The 14,930-nt window shown below is 39.2% G+C and overlaps 2 protein-coding genes across 3 annotated transcripts in view; one reads left to right on the top strand and one right to left on the bottom strand.

Annotated features, from left to right (window-relative positions):
* The window catches only part of LOC138307401 (transmembrane protein 164-like), a 113,045-nt gene that overhangs the window by 62,550 nt on the left and 35,565 nt on the right, over window positions 1-14,930 (top strand). The gene's annotated exons all lie outside the window — the stretch shown is intronic.
* Window positions 1-14,930, bottom strand: part of LOC138308039 (serine hydroxymethyltransferase, mitochondrial-like) — a 35,634-nt gene that overhangs the window by 9,902 nt on the left and 10,802 nt on the right. The window contains exon 6 of the mRNA XM_069248988.1: window positions 12,308-12,440. Within this exon, the coding sequence (XP_069105089.1) occupies window positions 12,308-12,440 (133 nt within the window). The remainder of the gene's footprint in view (window positions 1-12,307; window positions 12,441-14,930) is intronic.

Raw genomic sequence — 14,930 nt, 5'->3', positions numbered from 1 at the left:
TATAGACAACAGGAAATATTTACTGACACCTATAGACAATAGGAAATATTTACTGACACCTATAGACAATAGGAAATATTTACTGACACCTATAGACAATAGGAAATATTTACTGACACCTATAGACAATAGGAAATATTTACTGACACCTATAGACAATAGGAAATATTTACTGACACCTATAGACAATAGGAAATATTTACTGACACCTATAGACAACAAAATTTTGAAACAAACCTGGTACAAAAATATGATATAATTCAGCAATGTTTCCATGGTTATGGAAAAAGATGCAAAAATGAAAACCTAAAATATCAAAAACGCACTACTACTAAGACCATAAGAACAATGTGATCTTATGAAAGTTTTCATGGAAATATCTCTGCTGGTTTTAGATTGTGTCTCCGGAAACGATTTCTTACACAAAAATCTGCCATTTTTCAGCAATGTTTCCATGGTTACAGAAAAAAGTACAAAAAGTGAAAACCTTAAAATAGCAAAGCACTACTAGACCATAAGATCAATGTGTCTATGAAGTTTCGTGGAAATATCTCTCTGCTGGTTTTAGAGTTATGCTCCGGAAACGTGAACACTGGTACACAAAATATAATATTTTCAGCAATGTTTCCATGGTTACGGAAAAAATGCAAAAAATGAAAACCTAAAAATAGCAAAAGGCACTACTAGACCATAAGACCAATGTGTGTATGAAGTTTTGTGGAAATATCTCTACTGGTTTTAGAGTTATGCTCCGGAAACAATTCGTACGACGGACAGACGGACGGACAGACGGACGGACAGAACCCATTATGTATATCCCCCGCCAACTTCATATGGGCGGGGGGATAACAAAACTGTAGTTCGTGATCGGTTGGGGAAATCATGGTTTACAACAGTGGCCATGATGTGTTTTATGGGTCGTAGATGTACCTACCTGGGACCTCGCAGTGTTTTATGGGTCGTAGATGTACCTAGCTGTGACCTCGCAGTGTTTTATGGGTCGTAGATGTACCTATCTGTGACCTCGCAGTGTTTTATGGGTCGTAGATGTACCTAGCTGTGACCTCGCAGTGTTTTATGGGTCGTAGATGTACCTAGCTGTGACCTCGCAGTGTTTTATGGGTCGTAGATGTACCTAGCTGTGACCTCGCAGTGTTTTATGGGTCGTAGATGTACCTATCTGTGACCTCGCAGTGTTTTATGGGTCGTAGATGTACCTAGCTGTGACCTCGCAGTGTTTTATGGGTCGTAGATGTACCGACCTAGGACCTCGCAGTGTTTTCTATGGGTCGTAGATGTACCTACCTGTGACCTCGCAGTGTTTTATGGGTCGTAGATGTACCCTAGCTGTGACCTCGCAGTGTTTTATGGGTCGTAATAGCGCCTGGTGAGAACCTGTCGCGCGTATTTTATAGTACCTATCTGTGACCTCGCAGTGTTTTATGGGTCGTAGATGTACCTATCTGTGACCTCGCAGTGTTTTATGGGTCCGTAGATGTACCTATCTGTGACCTCGCAGTGTTTTATGGGTCGTAGATGTACCTAATCTGTGGACCATTTCGCAGTGTTTTTACGTAGATGTACCTAGGACACTCGTGTTTTATTGGGTCGTAGTATGTACCTATCTGTGACCTCGCGACATGTTTTATGGGTCGTAAGATGGTACCTAGCTGTGACCTCACAGCTGGTTTTTTGTTTTTTATGGTTCGTAGATGGGACCTCCGCAGTCGTAGACATGTGTACCATAGCTGTGTACTGTACCGTAGCTCGCAGTGTTTTATGGGTCGTAGATGTACCTACCTGGGTACCTGCTAATCTGCATGTTGTTTTATGGGTCGTAGATGTACCTAGCTGTGAACCTCCGCAGTGTTATTATGGGTCCGTAGATGTACCGGACCTAGCTGTGACCCCCACCCCTCGCAGTGTTTTATGGGCTCTTTTAGATGTACCTATCTGTGACTCCCGGCGCAGACAAACTAGTCCTTAGTTGTACCTACTGTGACCGACGGCAGTGTTTTTATGGGTTCGTGTTATGTAGATGTAACCCCATCCATAGGATTCCTCGCAGTGTTTTGATGGGTTGTAGATGTACCTAGCTGTGACCTCGCGAGTGTTTGATGATTAGGGTCGTCAGAATGTACCTATCGGTGACTCCGCTTTATACTGAGTAGGTGTTTTGTATAGTGAGTCGTAGAGTGGTACCTGACCTAGTGACCGTCGCGAGTGTTATTATCGGTTGTTTTTTGTGTATATTAACCCATATCATGTGATAGTAAACCTCGCAAGTGTTTTATGGTTCGGTAGTATGTAGCTTGCTGTGGACCTCGACGGGTGTTCTGGGTATCCGTTAGATGGACCAAGCTGTGACCCTCGGCAGTGTTTTATTATGGTTTGTAGATTGTTCCTACTCCTCGTGACCCGCGCAACTGTGGTAAAAGGTCCTACATGTGTTTTATCTGTGGCCTCGCATGTATTTTGTTACTTGTCGATGTACCCATCCGTGACCTCGCAGAGTTTTCATAATGGTCGGTAGATGTACCTTGCCTGAGTGAACCTGGCGAGTGTTTTTAGGGACCGTTAGATGTACGCTATCTGGTGAGGCCATCTGTCATACAGTGTTCGTCTTATGGAGTGAGTGTAGTTGTTAACGGTATCTATGTGACGTCATTCGCACCATGTTTTTTATTTAGGGTGACGATAAGAAGTACAACTATCAGTTTGACCTATCCCAGCAGTGTTTTTACTGGGTCGTAGATTTGTACCTAGACTGCATGATACCTCGGCATGAGCTTATACAGGTCGAATTAGTCTCTATAGTTTAACTCTATTCTGTGACCTCCGCAGTGTTTTAATGAGTTGTTATAGAAAGTGAAACTATCTGTGAGTGATAACCATCGACATGTGTTTTATGGGTCGTAGATTAACCTACTGTGACCTCGCAGTGGTTTTAGTATGGGTCGTAGATGTACCCATCTGTGACCCTCGCAGTGTTTTACAGTCGTAGATGTACCTATCCGTGACCTCGCAGTGTTTATAATGGGTTGTAGATTGGTACCTAATCATGTTGACCATCGGCAGTGTTTTATGTCGTAGGTGGACCTAGCTGTGACCGTCGTCAGTGTTTTAAGGGTCGTAGATGTACCAGCTGTGACCCTCGAGGATTCGCAGTGAGTTTAAATGGGATCCTCTAGATGTACCTATCAGAACGCGAGCCTCGCATGTTTTATGGGTCGTAGATGTACCTATCTTGTGACCTCCGAGCGCGTGTTTATGGGTTTTTAGATGTACCTATCTGTGACCTCGCATTGTTTTTTGAGGTCCGTAAGAATGTACCCTAGCTGTGACCGTCACATAGTTTTATTTGTTATGTAGGTGTACCTAGCGTGAACCTCGTACAGTGTTTTTATGGGTCGATAGATGTACCGTAGCTGTGGACCACGCGAGTGTTTTAATGGGTCCGTATATGTACCTATCTGTGACCTCGACAGTGTTTTATGGGGTCGTAAGGTGTACCGAGGCTGTGACATCTCGCAGATGTTTAATGGGTCGTAGATGTACCGACCTAGGACCTCGCAGTGTTTTACGGGGCCCGGTAACATTACCTATCTGTGACCCTTCACAGTTGTTGTATGGGTCCGTAGATGTACCTATGCTGTGACCATCACAGTTGTCTATTATGGGTCGTAGTAGTATATACCGATCTAGGACCATCGCAGTGTTTTTTTGGGTCGTAGCTGTACCTAGCTGTGACCCTCCACAGTGTTATGGGACGGAGCATTGAATTTAACCTAGCTGTGACCATCGCAGTGTCCTTTAATGGGTCGTGAGAAGTACCTATCTGTACCTCGCAGTGGTTTTTATGGTCTTAGATGTACCATAGCTGGGACCATCACAGTGGTTTTTATACAGCTGTAGATGTACCTACTGTGACCATTCGCAGTGTTTTAGGGTCGTCAGATTATACCTATCTGTGACCCTCACAGCTGTTTTATGGGTCGTAATGTACTATAGCTGTGACCTCACAGTGTTTTTAATGGTCGTAGATGTACCTACCTGTTCCTCGCAGTGTTTTATGGGGTTGTAGAAACTATCTGTGACCTGCAGTGTTTTAATGGCTCGTAGAATGTACCTAGCAGTGACCTCTGCAGTGTTTTATATGGTCGAAGATAAGTAATCCTAGCATGTGTGAACCTCACAAGTGTTTTTAACAGGTCGTAGATCGTAACCTAGCTGTGACCCACCTTCATGCGTGTTTAGGTGCGTAAATGTCTCAAATAGACTGGTGACCTCGCATTGTTTTATGGTCTAATTGTACCAAACATGTGAACCGCACCTATCGCAGTGGTACAGGAATAAGTCCAAAATCTGTGACCTCGCAGTGCTTTATGGTCGAAGATGTACCGACCTTGTGACCCTCACCGTGTTTATATTGGTCGTAGATGTACCCAGACCTCGTGACCGTCACAAGTGTTTTATATATGGGTCGAAGTTGTACCTACCCTGGGACCTTTCACAGTGTTTATTTTGGGCTGTAGATGTACCAAGCTGGTGACAACCTCACAGTGATTATGGGTCGTTAGATGTACCTACCTGTACCTCACAGTGTTTTTAAGGGTCTCAGATGTAAACCTATCTGTGACCTCCGCATGTGTTAATGGTCAGGAGATAAGTACCTCAATCTGTGACCCTCGCAGTGTAGTTTACATGTCCGGTAGATGTACATCGGTGACCCTCCAGCATGTTTTAATGTCGTAGTGTACCTAGCTGTGACCTCGGCAGACCTAGCAGGATCAGTAGGGTACCTTAGCTGTTACCCTCTGCAGTTGTTTTATGGGAATCGTCCAGATTTGTACCAGAGCTGTGACTCCGTCGCAGTGCTTTTAGGTGTTGTAGACGTACCTAGCTGTGACCTGTCGCAGTATTTTTATGGTCTAGGGTACTACTGTGACCTCGCAGATGGTTTAGGGTCGTAGATGTACCAGACCTAGGACCCCTCGCAGAGTATTATGGGTCGAATGTTCCTATCTGTTGACCTCGCAGTTGATTTAATGGGTTGTATAATGTCTCTAAATCTAGTGACCTCGCAATTGTTTATTGGGTCGTGAGATCTTACTAACCAATGGTCTCGCCGTGAAATTTTGGGTCGTTAGTATTGTACTATCGTGACCTCGAAGTGGTTAACCATAGGTCGAAATCTAACCTAAATGGTCAGACCTAAGTCCAAATTTATGGTCGTAGATGTACCTATCTGTGACCGTCGCAGTGTTTTATGGGTTTTAGATGTAACCTATCTGTGGACCATCTGCAGTGTTTTTAGGGCTGTAGATGTACCTATCTGTAGACCATCACACTGGTTGTTTTCTAATTGGATGTCGATAGATCTACCTAACTGTGACCATCTCAGTGTTTTATGGGCGTCCGTAGATGTTCCTATCGAGTGACCATTCCGTCAGTGTTTTACAGGTGGCGGTTGAGTAGCCATGAACAGGAGACGTGACAAATCTGTCACAGAACATGGTTTAGGGTCGTATGTCCAGCCCTAGCAGTGACCTACTCGCACTGCAGGTAGTCAGGAAATAAGCTCGTAGATGAACCAAGGCTGTGACCTCAAGCATGTTTTATGGGTCCCTGCAGATGTTCCAGGAGTCTGTGAACCTCACAGTGTTTTTTATGGGTCAGTAGATGTAACCTAATCTGTGGACCACGTCAGTGTTTTATGGGTCTGTAAGATGTTACCAAATCTGTAACCTCAGTGCTTTATGTATTGTAGTGTACCTAATCTGTAAACTCAACAGTGTTTTATGGGTCCGTAGTGTACCTACTCTATGACCCGCAGTGGTTTAGAATAAGTTTGTAGATTGTACCTAGCATAGGTTAGGAATCACGTCAATATCTGTTACTTGGTCAGTAAATAATGTACCTAATCTGTAACACGAAATGGTTAGGAAATAAGTCCACATGGGGTCGTAGACAGAATATATTCTCAGGACCAATAATACTGATCTTATATGGCGTTTGTCAGGAATAAGTACCTATCTGTGACCCACCGTCAGGAAAATAAGTCCAAATCTGTTCTAAATTGTCAGGGAGCTGTAAACCTCGAAAAGTTGTTTTTTAATGGTCGTAGATGTACCTCCAATTCTGGGACCTCGCAGTGTTTTATGGAAATAGATGGTACCTATCCTGTGACCCCTCGCATGTGTTTTATGGTCGTAGATGTACCGTAGACCTGTGACCTCGCAGTGTTTTAACATGTCGTAGATGTACCTATCTGATACATCGCAAGTCTGTTAACTATGGTCAGGTTCGTCCAGAAATGTGTACCGCGGCTGTGACCTCAGCAAGTGTTTTATGGGTCGTAAGCATGGTACCTAGCATGTAACCTCACAGTGTTTTAATGGGTCGTAGATGTACCTAGCTATGACCACTCGGCAGTGGTTTTACAGGTCCCGTAGATGTAGATAGCTGTAACCTAGGTCTGAATACCATATCTACCAGACCATGGTCAGGAATAAGTCACAGTTTTATGGTGGTAGAATGTACCTACCTGGGACCTCGCAGTGTTTTATGGGTCGTAGATGTACCATATCTGTGACCTCGCATGTTTTATAGGGTCGTAGATGTACGCTCCTAGCTGTGACCTCCGCAGTGTTTTATGGGTCTTAGATGTACCTAGCTTGTGGGACCTCCGCACAGTGTTTTTATGGGTCGTAGATGTACCTAGCCATCTAGACCTATCAGCAGTGTTTAGTGGTCGTAGATATACCTATCTGGACCACTCGCAGTTTGTAAAATCTGTAAACTATATCACCTAATCCAAACCTTCGCAGTGTTTTATAAGTCCGTCAGGTGTAGACCTAGTGAATACTCAGCCAGTGTTTTTATCAAGATCGTAGATGTACCTAATCTGTACCTGAGCCGCAGTGTTTTATGGTCCCGTTAGGAAAAAGTTCCCTATCTGTAACAGAAACAAGCAGTCAGGAATAAGTCCAAATCTGTAACAGAACATGGTCACCTCCAACTCGCATGTAGTCAAAGTCTTTAACGAACATGGTACAGGAATAAGTACCAAATCTGTAACAGTGTTTTATGGGTTCGTATAAGTCCAAAATCTGTGACCTCACAGTGTTTTATGGGTCGAAGATGTGTATCAGGGAATAAGTTGAAATCTGTAACTATAAGCATAAGTCCAAGGGATCTGTAACAGAAACATGGTCAGGAATAAGTCCAAATCCACTGTAAACATAACATGGTCAGGAAAAAGAAAGAACATGGTCAACATAAGTCATGGTTGTCAGGAATAAGTTACCAAATCTGTACCAGTAACCTGGTCAGGAATAAGTCCAAATCTGTAAAGAACATGGTCCAGGAATACGTCCAAAAATCAGTAACAGAACATGGTCACTGAATAAGTCACAAAATCTGTAACAGAACAGTGGTACAGGAATAAGTACCCAAAACCTGTAACAAATCTGAACATGGTCAGGAATAAGTCCAAATCCTAGTAACAGAACATGGATCAGGAATAAGTCCAAATCTGTAACATGAAGGATAAGTCAGGAAATCTGTAACAGGAACATGGTGCAAAACAAGTCCAAATCATGAACATGGTCAGGAATAAGTCCAAATCTGTAACATGTAACAGAAATCTATGGTTAGGAAAAAAGTCCAAATCTGTTAACAGAACATGGTCAGGAATAAGTCCAAATCTGTAACAGAACATGGTCAGGAATAAGTCCAAATCTGTAACAGAACATGGTCAGGAATAAGTCCAAATCTGTAACAGAACATGGTCAGGAATAAGTCCAAATCTGTAACAGAACATGGTCAGGAATAAGTCCAAATCTATAACAGAATGTGGTCAGGAATAAGTCCAAATCTGTAACAGAACATGGTCAGGAATAAGTCCAAATCTGTAACAGAACATGGTCAGGAATAAGTCCAAATCTGTAACAGAACATGGTCAGGAATAAGTCCAAATCTGTAACAGAACATGGTCAGGAATAAGTCCAAATCTGTAACATGGTCAGGAATAAGTCCAAATCTGTAACAGAACATGGTCAGGAATAAGTCCAAATCTGTAACAGAACATGGTCAGGAATAAGTCCAAATCTGTAACATGGTCAGGAATAAGTCCAAATCTGTAACAGAATGTGGTCAGGAATAAGTCCAAATCTGTAACAGAATGTGGTCAGGAATAAGTCCAAATCTGTAACAGACATGGTCAGGAATAAGTCCAAATCTGTAACAGAACATGGTCAGGAATAAGTCCAAATCTGTAACAGAACATGGTCAGGAATAAGTCCAAATCTGTAACAGAATGGTCAGGAATAAGTCCAAATCTGTAACAGAACATGGTCAGGAATAAGTCCAAATCTGTAACAGAACATGGTCAGGAATAAGTCCAAATCTGTAACAGAACATGGTCAGGAATAAGTCCAAATCTGTAACAGAACATGGTCAGGAATAAGTCCAAATCTGTAACAGAACATGGTCAGGAATAAGTCCAAATCTGTAACAGAACATGTGTCAGGAATAAGTCCAAATCTGTAACAGAACATGGTCAGGAATAAGTCCAAATCTGTAACAGAACATGGTCAGGAATAAGTCCAAATCTGTAACAGAACATGGTCAGGAATAAGTCCAAATCTGTAACAGAACATGGTCAGGAATAAGTCCAAATCTGTAACAGAATGTGGTCAGGAATAAGTCCAAATCTGTAACAGAACATGGTCAGGAATAAGTCCAAATCTGTAACAGAATGTGGTCAGGAATAAGTCCAAATCTGTAACAGAACATGGTCAGGAATAAGTCCAAATCTGTAACAGAATATGGTCAGGAATAAGTCCAAATCTGTAACAGAACATGGTCAGGAATAAGTCCAAATCTGTAACAGAATGTGGTCAGGAATAAGTCCAAATCTGTAACAGAACATGGTCAGGAATAAGTCCAAATCTGTAACAGAACATGGTCAGGAATAAGTCCAAATCTGTAACAGAACATGGTCAGGAATAAGTCCAAATCTGTAACAGAACATGGTCAGGAATAAGTCCAAATCTGTAACAGAACATAGTCAGGAATAAGTCCAAATCTGTAACAGAACATGGTCAGGAATAAGTCCAAATCTGTAACATGGTCAGGAATAAGTCCAAATCTGTAACAGAACATGGTCAGGAATAAGTCCAAATCTGTAACAGAACATGGTCAGGAATAAGTCCAAATCTGTAACAGAACATGGTCAGGAATAAGTCCAAATCTGTAACAGAACATGGTCAGGAATAAGTCCAAATCTGTAACAGAACATGGTCAGGAATAAGTCCAAATCTGTAACAGAACATGGTCAGGAATAAGTCCAAATCTGTAACAGAACATGGTCAGGAATAAGTCCAAATCTGTAACAGAACATGGTCAGGAATAAGTCCAAATCTGTAACAGAACATGGTCAGGAATAAGTCCAAATCTGTAACAGAATATGGTCAGGAATAAGTCCAAATCTGTAACAGAATGTGGTCAGGAATAAGTCCAAATCTGTAACAGAATATGGTCAGGAATAAGTCCAAATCTGTAACAGAACATGGTCAGGAATAAGTCCAAATCTGTAACAGAACATGGTCAGGAATAAGTCCAAATCTGTAACAGAACATGGTCAGGAATAAGTCCAAATCTGTAACAGAACATGGTCAGGAATAAGTCCAAATCTGTAACATGGTCAGGAATAAGTCCAAATCTGTAACAGAACATGGTCAGGAATAAGTCCAAATCTGTAACAGAACATGGTCAGGAATAAGTCCAAATCTGTAACAGAATGTGGTCAGGAATAAGTCCAAATCTGTAACAGAACATGGTCAGGAATAAGTCCAAATCTGTAACAGAATGTGGTCAGGAATAAGTCCAAATCTGTAACAGAACATGGTCAGGAATAAGTCCAAATCTGTAACAGAACATGGTCAGGAATAAGTCCAAATCTGTAACAGAACATGGTCAGGAATAAGTCCAAATCTGTAACATGGTCAGGAATAAGTCCAAATCTGTAACAGAACATGGTCAGGAATAAGTCCAAATCTGTAACAGAATGTGGTCAGGAATAAGTCCAAATCTGTAACAGAACATGGTCAGGAATAAGTCCAAATCTGTAACAGAATGTGGTCAGGAATAAGTCCAAATCTGTAACAGAATGTGGTCAGGAATAAGTCCAAATCTGTAACAGAATGTGGTCAGGAATAAGTCCAAATCTGTAACATGGTCAGGAATAAGTCCAAATCTGTAACAGAACATGGTCAGGAATAAGTCCAAATCTGTAACAGAACATGGTCAGGAATAAGTCCAAATCTGTAACAGAACTGGTCAAATAAGTCAAACTGTAACATGGTCAGGAATAAGTCCAAATCTGTAACAGAACATGGTCAGGAATAAGTCCAAATCTGTAACAGAACATGGTCAGGAATAAGTCCAAATCTGTAACAGAACATGGTCAGGAATAAGTCCAAATCTGTAACAGAACATGGTCAGGAATAAGTCCAAATCTGTAACAGAATGTGGTCAGGAATAAGTCCAAATCTGTAACAGAACATGGTCAGGAATAAGTCCAAATCTGTAACAAAGAGGAATGTCAAATCTAGGTCAGGAATAAGTCCAAATCTGTAACAGAACATGTAGGAATAAGTCCAGGAATAAGTCCAAATCTGTAACAGAACATGGTCAGGTAACAGAAATGGTCAGGAATAAGTCCAAATCTGTAACAGAATGTGGTCAGGAATAAGTCCAAATCTGTAACAGAGGAAAAGTCCAAATCTGTGGTCAGGAATAAGTCCAAATCTATAACAGAATGTGTCAGGAATAAGTCCAAATCTGTAACAGAACATGGTTAGGAATAAGTCCAAATCTGTAACAGAACATGGTCAGGAATAAGTCCAAATCTGTAACAGAACATGGTCAGGAATAAGTCCAAATCTGTAACAGAACATGGTCAGGAATAAGTCCAAATCTGTAACAGAACATGGTCAGGAATAAGTCCAAATCTGTAACAGAAATGGTCAGGAATAAGTCCAAATCTGTAACAGAACATGGTCAGGAATAAGTCCAAATCTGTAACAGGTAATAAGTCCAAATCTGTCAGGAATAAGTCCAAATCTGTAACAGAACATGGTCAGGAATAAGTCCAAATCTGTAACAGAACTGGTCAGGAATAAGTCCAAATCTGTAACAGAACATGGTCAGGAATAAGTCCAAATCTGTAACAGAACATGGTCAGGAATAAGTCCAAATCTGTAACAGAACATGGTCAGGAATAAGTCCAAATCTGTAACAGAACATGGTCAGGAATAAGTCCAAATCTGTAACAGAATGTGGTCAGGAATAAAGTCCAAATCTGTAACAGAACATGGTCAGGAATAAGTCCAAATCTGTAACAGAACATGGTCAGGAATAAGTCCAAATCTGTAACAGAACATGGTCAGGAATAAGTCCAAATCTGTAACAGAATATGGTCAGGAATAAGTCCAAATCTGTAACAGAATATAGTCAGGAATAAGTCCAAATCTGTAACAGAACATGGTCAGGAATAAGTCCAAATCTGTAACAGAACATGGTCAGGAATAAGTCCAAATCTGTAACAGAACATGGTCAGGAATAAGTCCAAATCTGTAACAGAACATGGTCAGGAATAAGTCCAAATCTATAACAGAATGTGGTCAGGAATAAGTCCAAATCTGTAACAGAATAATCAGGAATAAGTCCAAATCTGTAACAGAACATGGTCAGGAATAAGTCCAAATCTGTAACAGAACATGGTCAGGAATAAGTCCAAATCTGTAACAGAACATGGTCAGGAATAAGTCCAAATCTGTAACAGAACATGGTCAGGAATAAGTCCAAATCTATAACAGAATGTGGTCAGGAATAAGTCCAAATCTGTAACAGAACATGGTCAGGAATAAGTCCAAATCTGTAACAGAACATGGTCAGGAATAAGTCCAAATCTGTAACATGGTCAGGAATAAGTCCAAATCTGTAACAGAACATGGTCAGGAATAAGTCCAAATCTGTAACATGGTCAGGAATAAGTCCAAATCTGTAACAGAACATGGTCAGGAATAAGTCCAAATCTGTAACAGAACATGGTCAGGAATAAGTCCAAATCTGTAACAGAACATGGTCAGGAATAAGTCCAAATCTGTAACAGAACATGGTCAGGAATAAGTCCAAATCTGTAACATGGTAGGAATAAGTCCAAATCTGTAACAGAACATGGTCAGGAATAATAAGCCCACAGTTCAAATGTGCTGCATGTTACACTAACAGATCTAACTAGTTCTTACCTCTCTGTATGCCTGGTAGTTGAGCAGTCTTGAGTAGGCCGTTGTTCCAGCTACGATCAGTTTAGGGCGGAAAAGCTTTGCTGTCTCCCTCATTTTCTCATAGTCAATGTAACCGGTTTGAGGCTACAATGTATAACGTACAACACAAAGATATAACAACAGATAAGGCTACAATGTATAACATACAACACAAAGATAAAACAACAGATAAGGCTACAATGTATAACATACAACACAAAGATATAACAACAGATAAGGCTACAATGTATAACATACAACACAAAGATATAACAACAGATAAGGCTACAATGTATAACATACAACACAAAGATAAAACAACAGATAAGGCTACAATGTATAACATACAACACAAAGATAAAACAACAGATAAGGCTACAATGTATAACATACAACACAAAGATATAACAACAGATAAGGCTACAATGTATAACATACAACACAAAGATAAAACAACAGATAAGGCTACAATGTATAACATACAACACAAAGATATAACAACAGATAAGGCTACAATGTATAACATACAACACAAAGATATAACAACAGATAAGGCTACAATGTATAACATACAACACAAAGATAAAACAACAGATAAGGCTACAATGTATAACATACAACACAAAGATATAACAACAGATAAGGCTACAATGTATAACATACAACACAAAGATATAACAACAGATAAGGCTACAATGTATAACATACAACACAAAGATAAAACAACAGATAAGGCTACAATGTATAACATACAACACAAAGATATAACAACAGATAAGGCTACAATGTATAACATACAACACAAAGATATAACAACAGATAAGGCTACAATGTATAACATACAACACAAAGATATAACAACAGATAAGGCTACAATGTATAACATACAACACAAAGATATAAACAACAGATAAGGCTACAATGTATAACATACAACACAAAGATAAAACAACAGATAAGGCTACAATGTATAACATACAACACAAAGATATAACAACAGATAAGGCTACAATGTATAACATACAACACAAAGATAAAACAACAGATAAGGCTACAATGTATAACATACAACACAAAGATAAAACAACAGATAAGGCTACAATGTATAACATACAACACAAAGATATAACAACAGATAAGGCTACAATGTATAACATACAACACAAAGATAAAACAACAGATAAGGCTACAATGTATAACATACAACACAAAGATATAACAACAGATAAGGCTACAATGTATAAACATACAACACAAAGATATAACAACAGATAAGGCTACAATGTATAACATACAACACAAAGATATAACAACAGATAAGGCTACAATGTATAACATACAACAAAGATATAACAACAGATAAGGCTACAATGTATAACATACAACACAAAGATAAAACAACAGATAAGGCTACAATGTATAACATACAACACAAAGATATAACAACAGATAAGGCTACAATGTATAACATACAACACAAAGATATAACAACAGATAAGGCTACAATGTATAACATACAACACAAAGATATAACAACAGATAAGGCTACAATGTATAACATACAACACAAAGATATAACAACAGATAAGGCTACAATGTATAACATACAACACAAAGATATAACAACAGATAAGGCTACAATGTATAACATACAACACAAAGATAAAACAACAGATAAGGCTACAATGTATAACATACAACACAAAGATAAAACAACAGATAAGGCTACAATGTATAACATACAACACAAAGATAAAACAACAGATAAGGCTACAATGTATAACATACAACACAAAGATAAAACAACAGATAAGGCTACAATGTATAACATACAACACAAAGATATAACAACAGATAAGGCTACAATGTATAACATACAACACAAAGATATAACAACAGATAAGGCTACAATGTATAACATACAACACACAAAGATAAAACAACAGATAAGGCTACAATGTATAACATACAACACAAAGATAAAACAACAGATAAGGCTACAATGTATAACATACAACACAAAGATAAAACAACAGATAAGGCTACAATGTATAACATACAACACAAAGATATAACAACAGATAAGGCTACAATGTATAACATACAACACAAAGATATAACAACAGATATCAAGTTAGACTTCCACAATGATTTCTCATCATTTATAAAATATCAAATACAGAGTAGGTAAAGCTGTTTTATTTCTGAATCACTAAAGCCATTAAATTTATCATTACCAACAGATAATAACAGTTATTTTTTTTTTTTTTTTTTTTTAATTCTAAACACCATTCTAAATATACATGTAATTGTTCTGGATTCTACATTTGGATTTACAGTACTATAAAGTAATTAAATCCTGAAACAATTAACTCGTTTGTTTTTGATTACCATCAAGATGCTGATATATATTCCTACCTGTTGAACACAATAACATCCATTTAATTGTGATATGTTTCATGTTATGTTGGGTTGATAAATTGTACTGATATACTGCATAACTGGATTTTCCGCCAGTGTCTAATTTTCATTATTTTCACCATAACTTAGCTTGGTGAAGCATAAACGGGTGAATGTTAGTTGAGTAAATATGCT

This window comes from Argopecten irradians, chromosome 14 (genome assembly GCF_041381155.1).
Source record: "Argopecten irradians isolate NY chromosome 14, Ai_NY, whole genome shotgun sequence".
Taxonomy (NCBI): Eukaryota; Metazoa; Mollusca; class Bivalvia; order Pectinida; family Pectinidae; genus Argopecten; species Argopecten irradians.
Note: the sequence above shows the minus strand (reverse complement) of the source record. Positions and strands in the feature narration are given on the sequence as shown.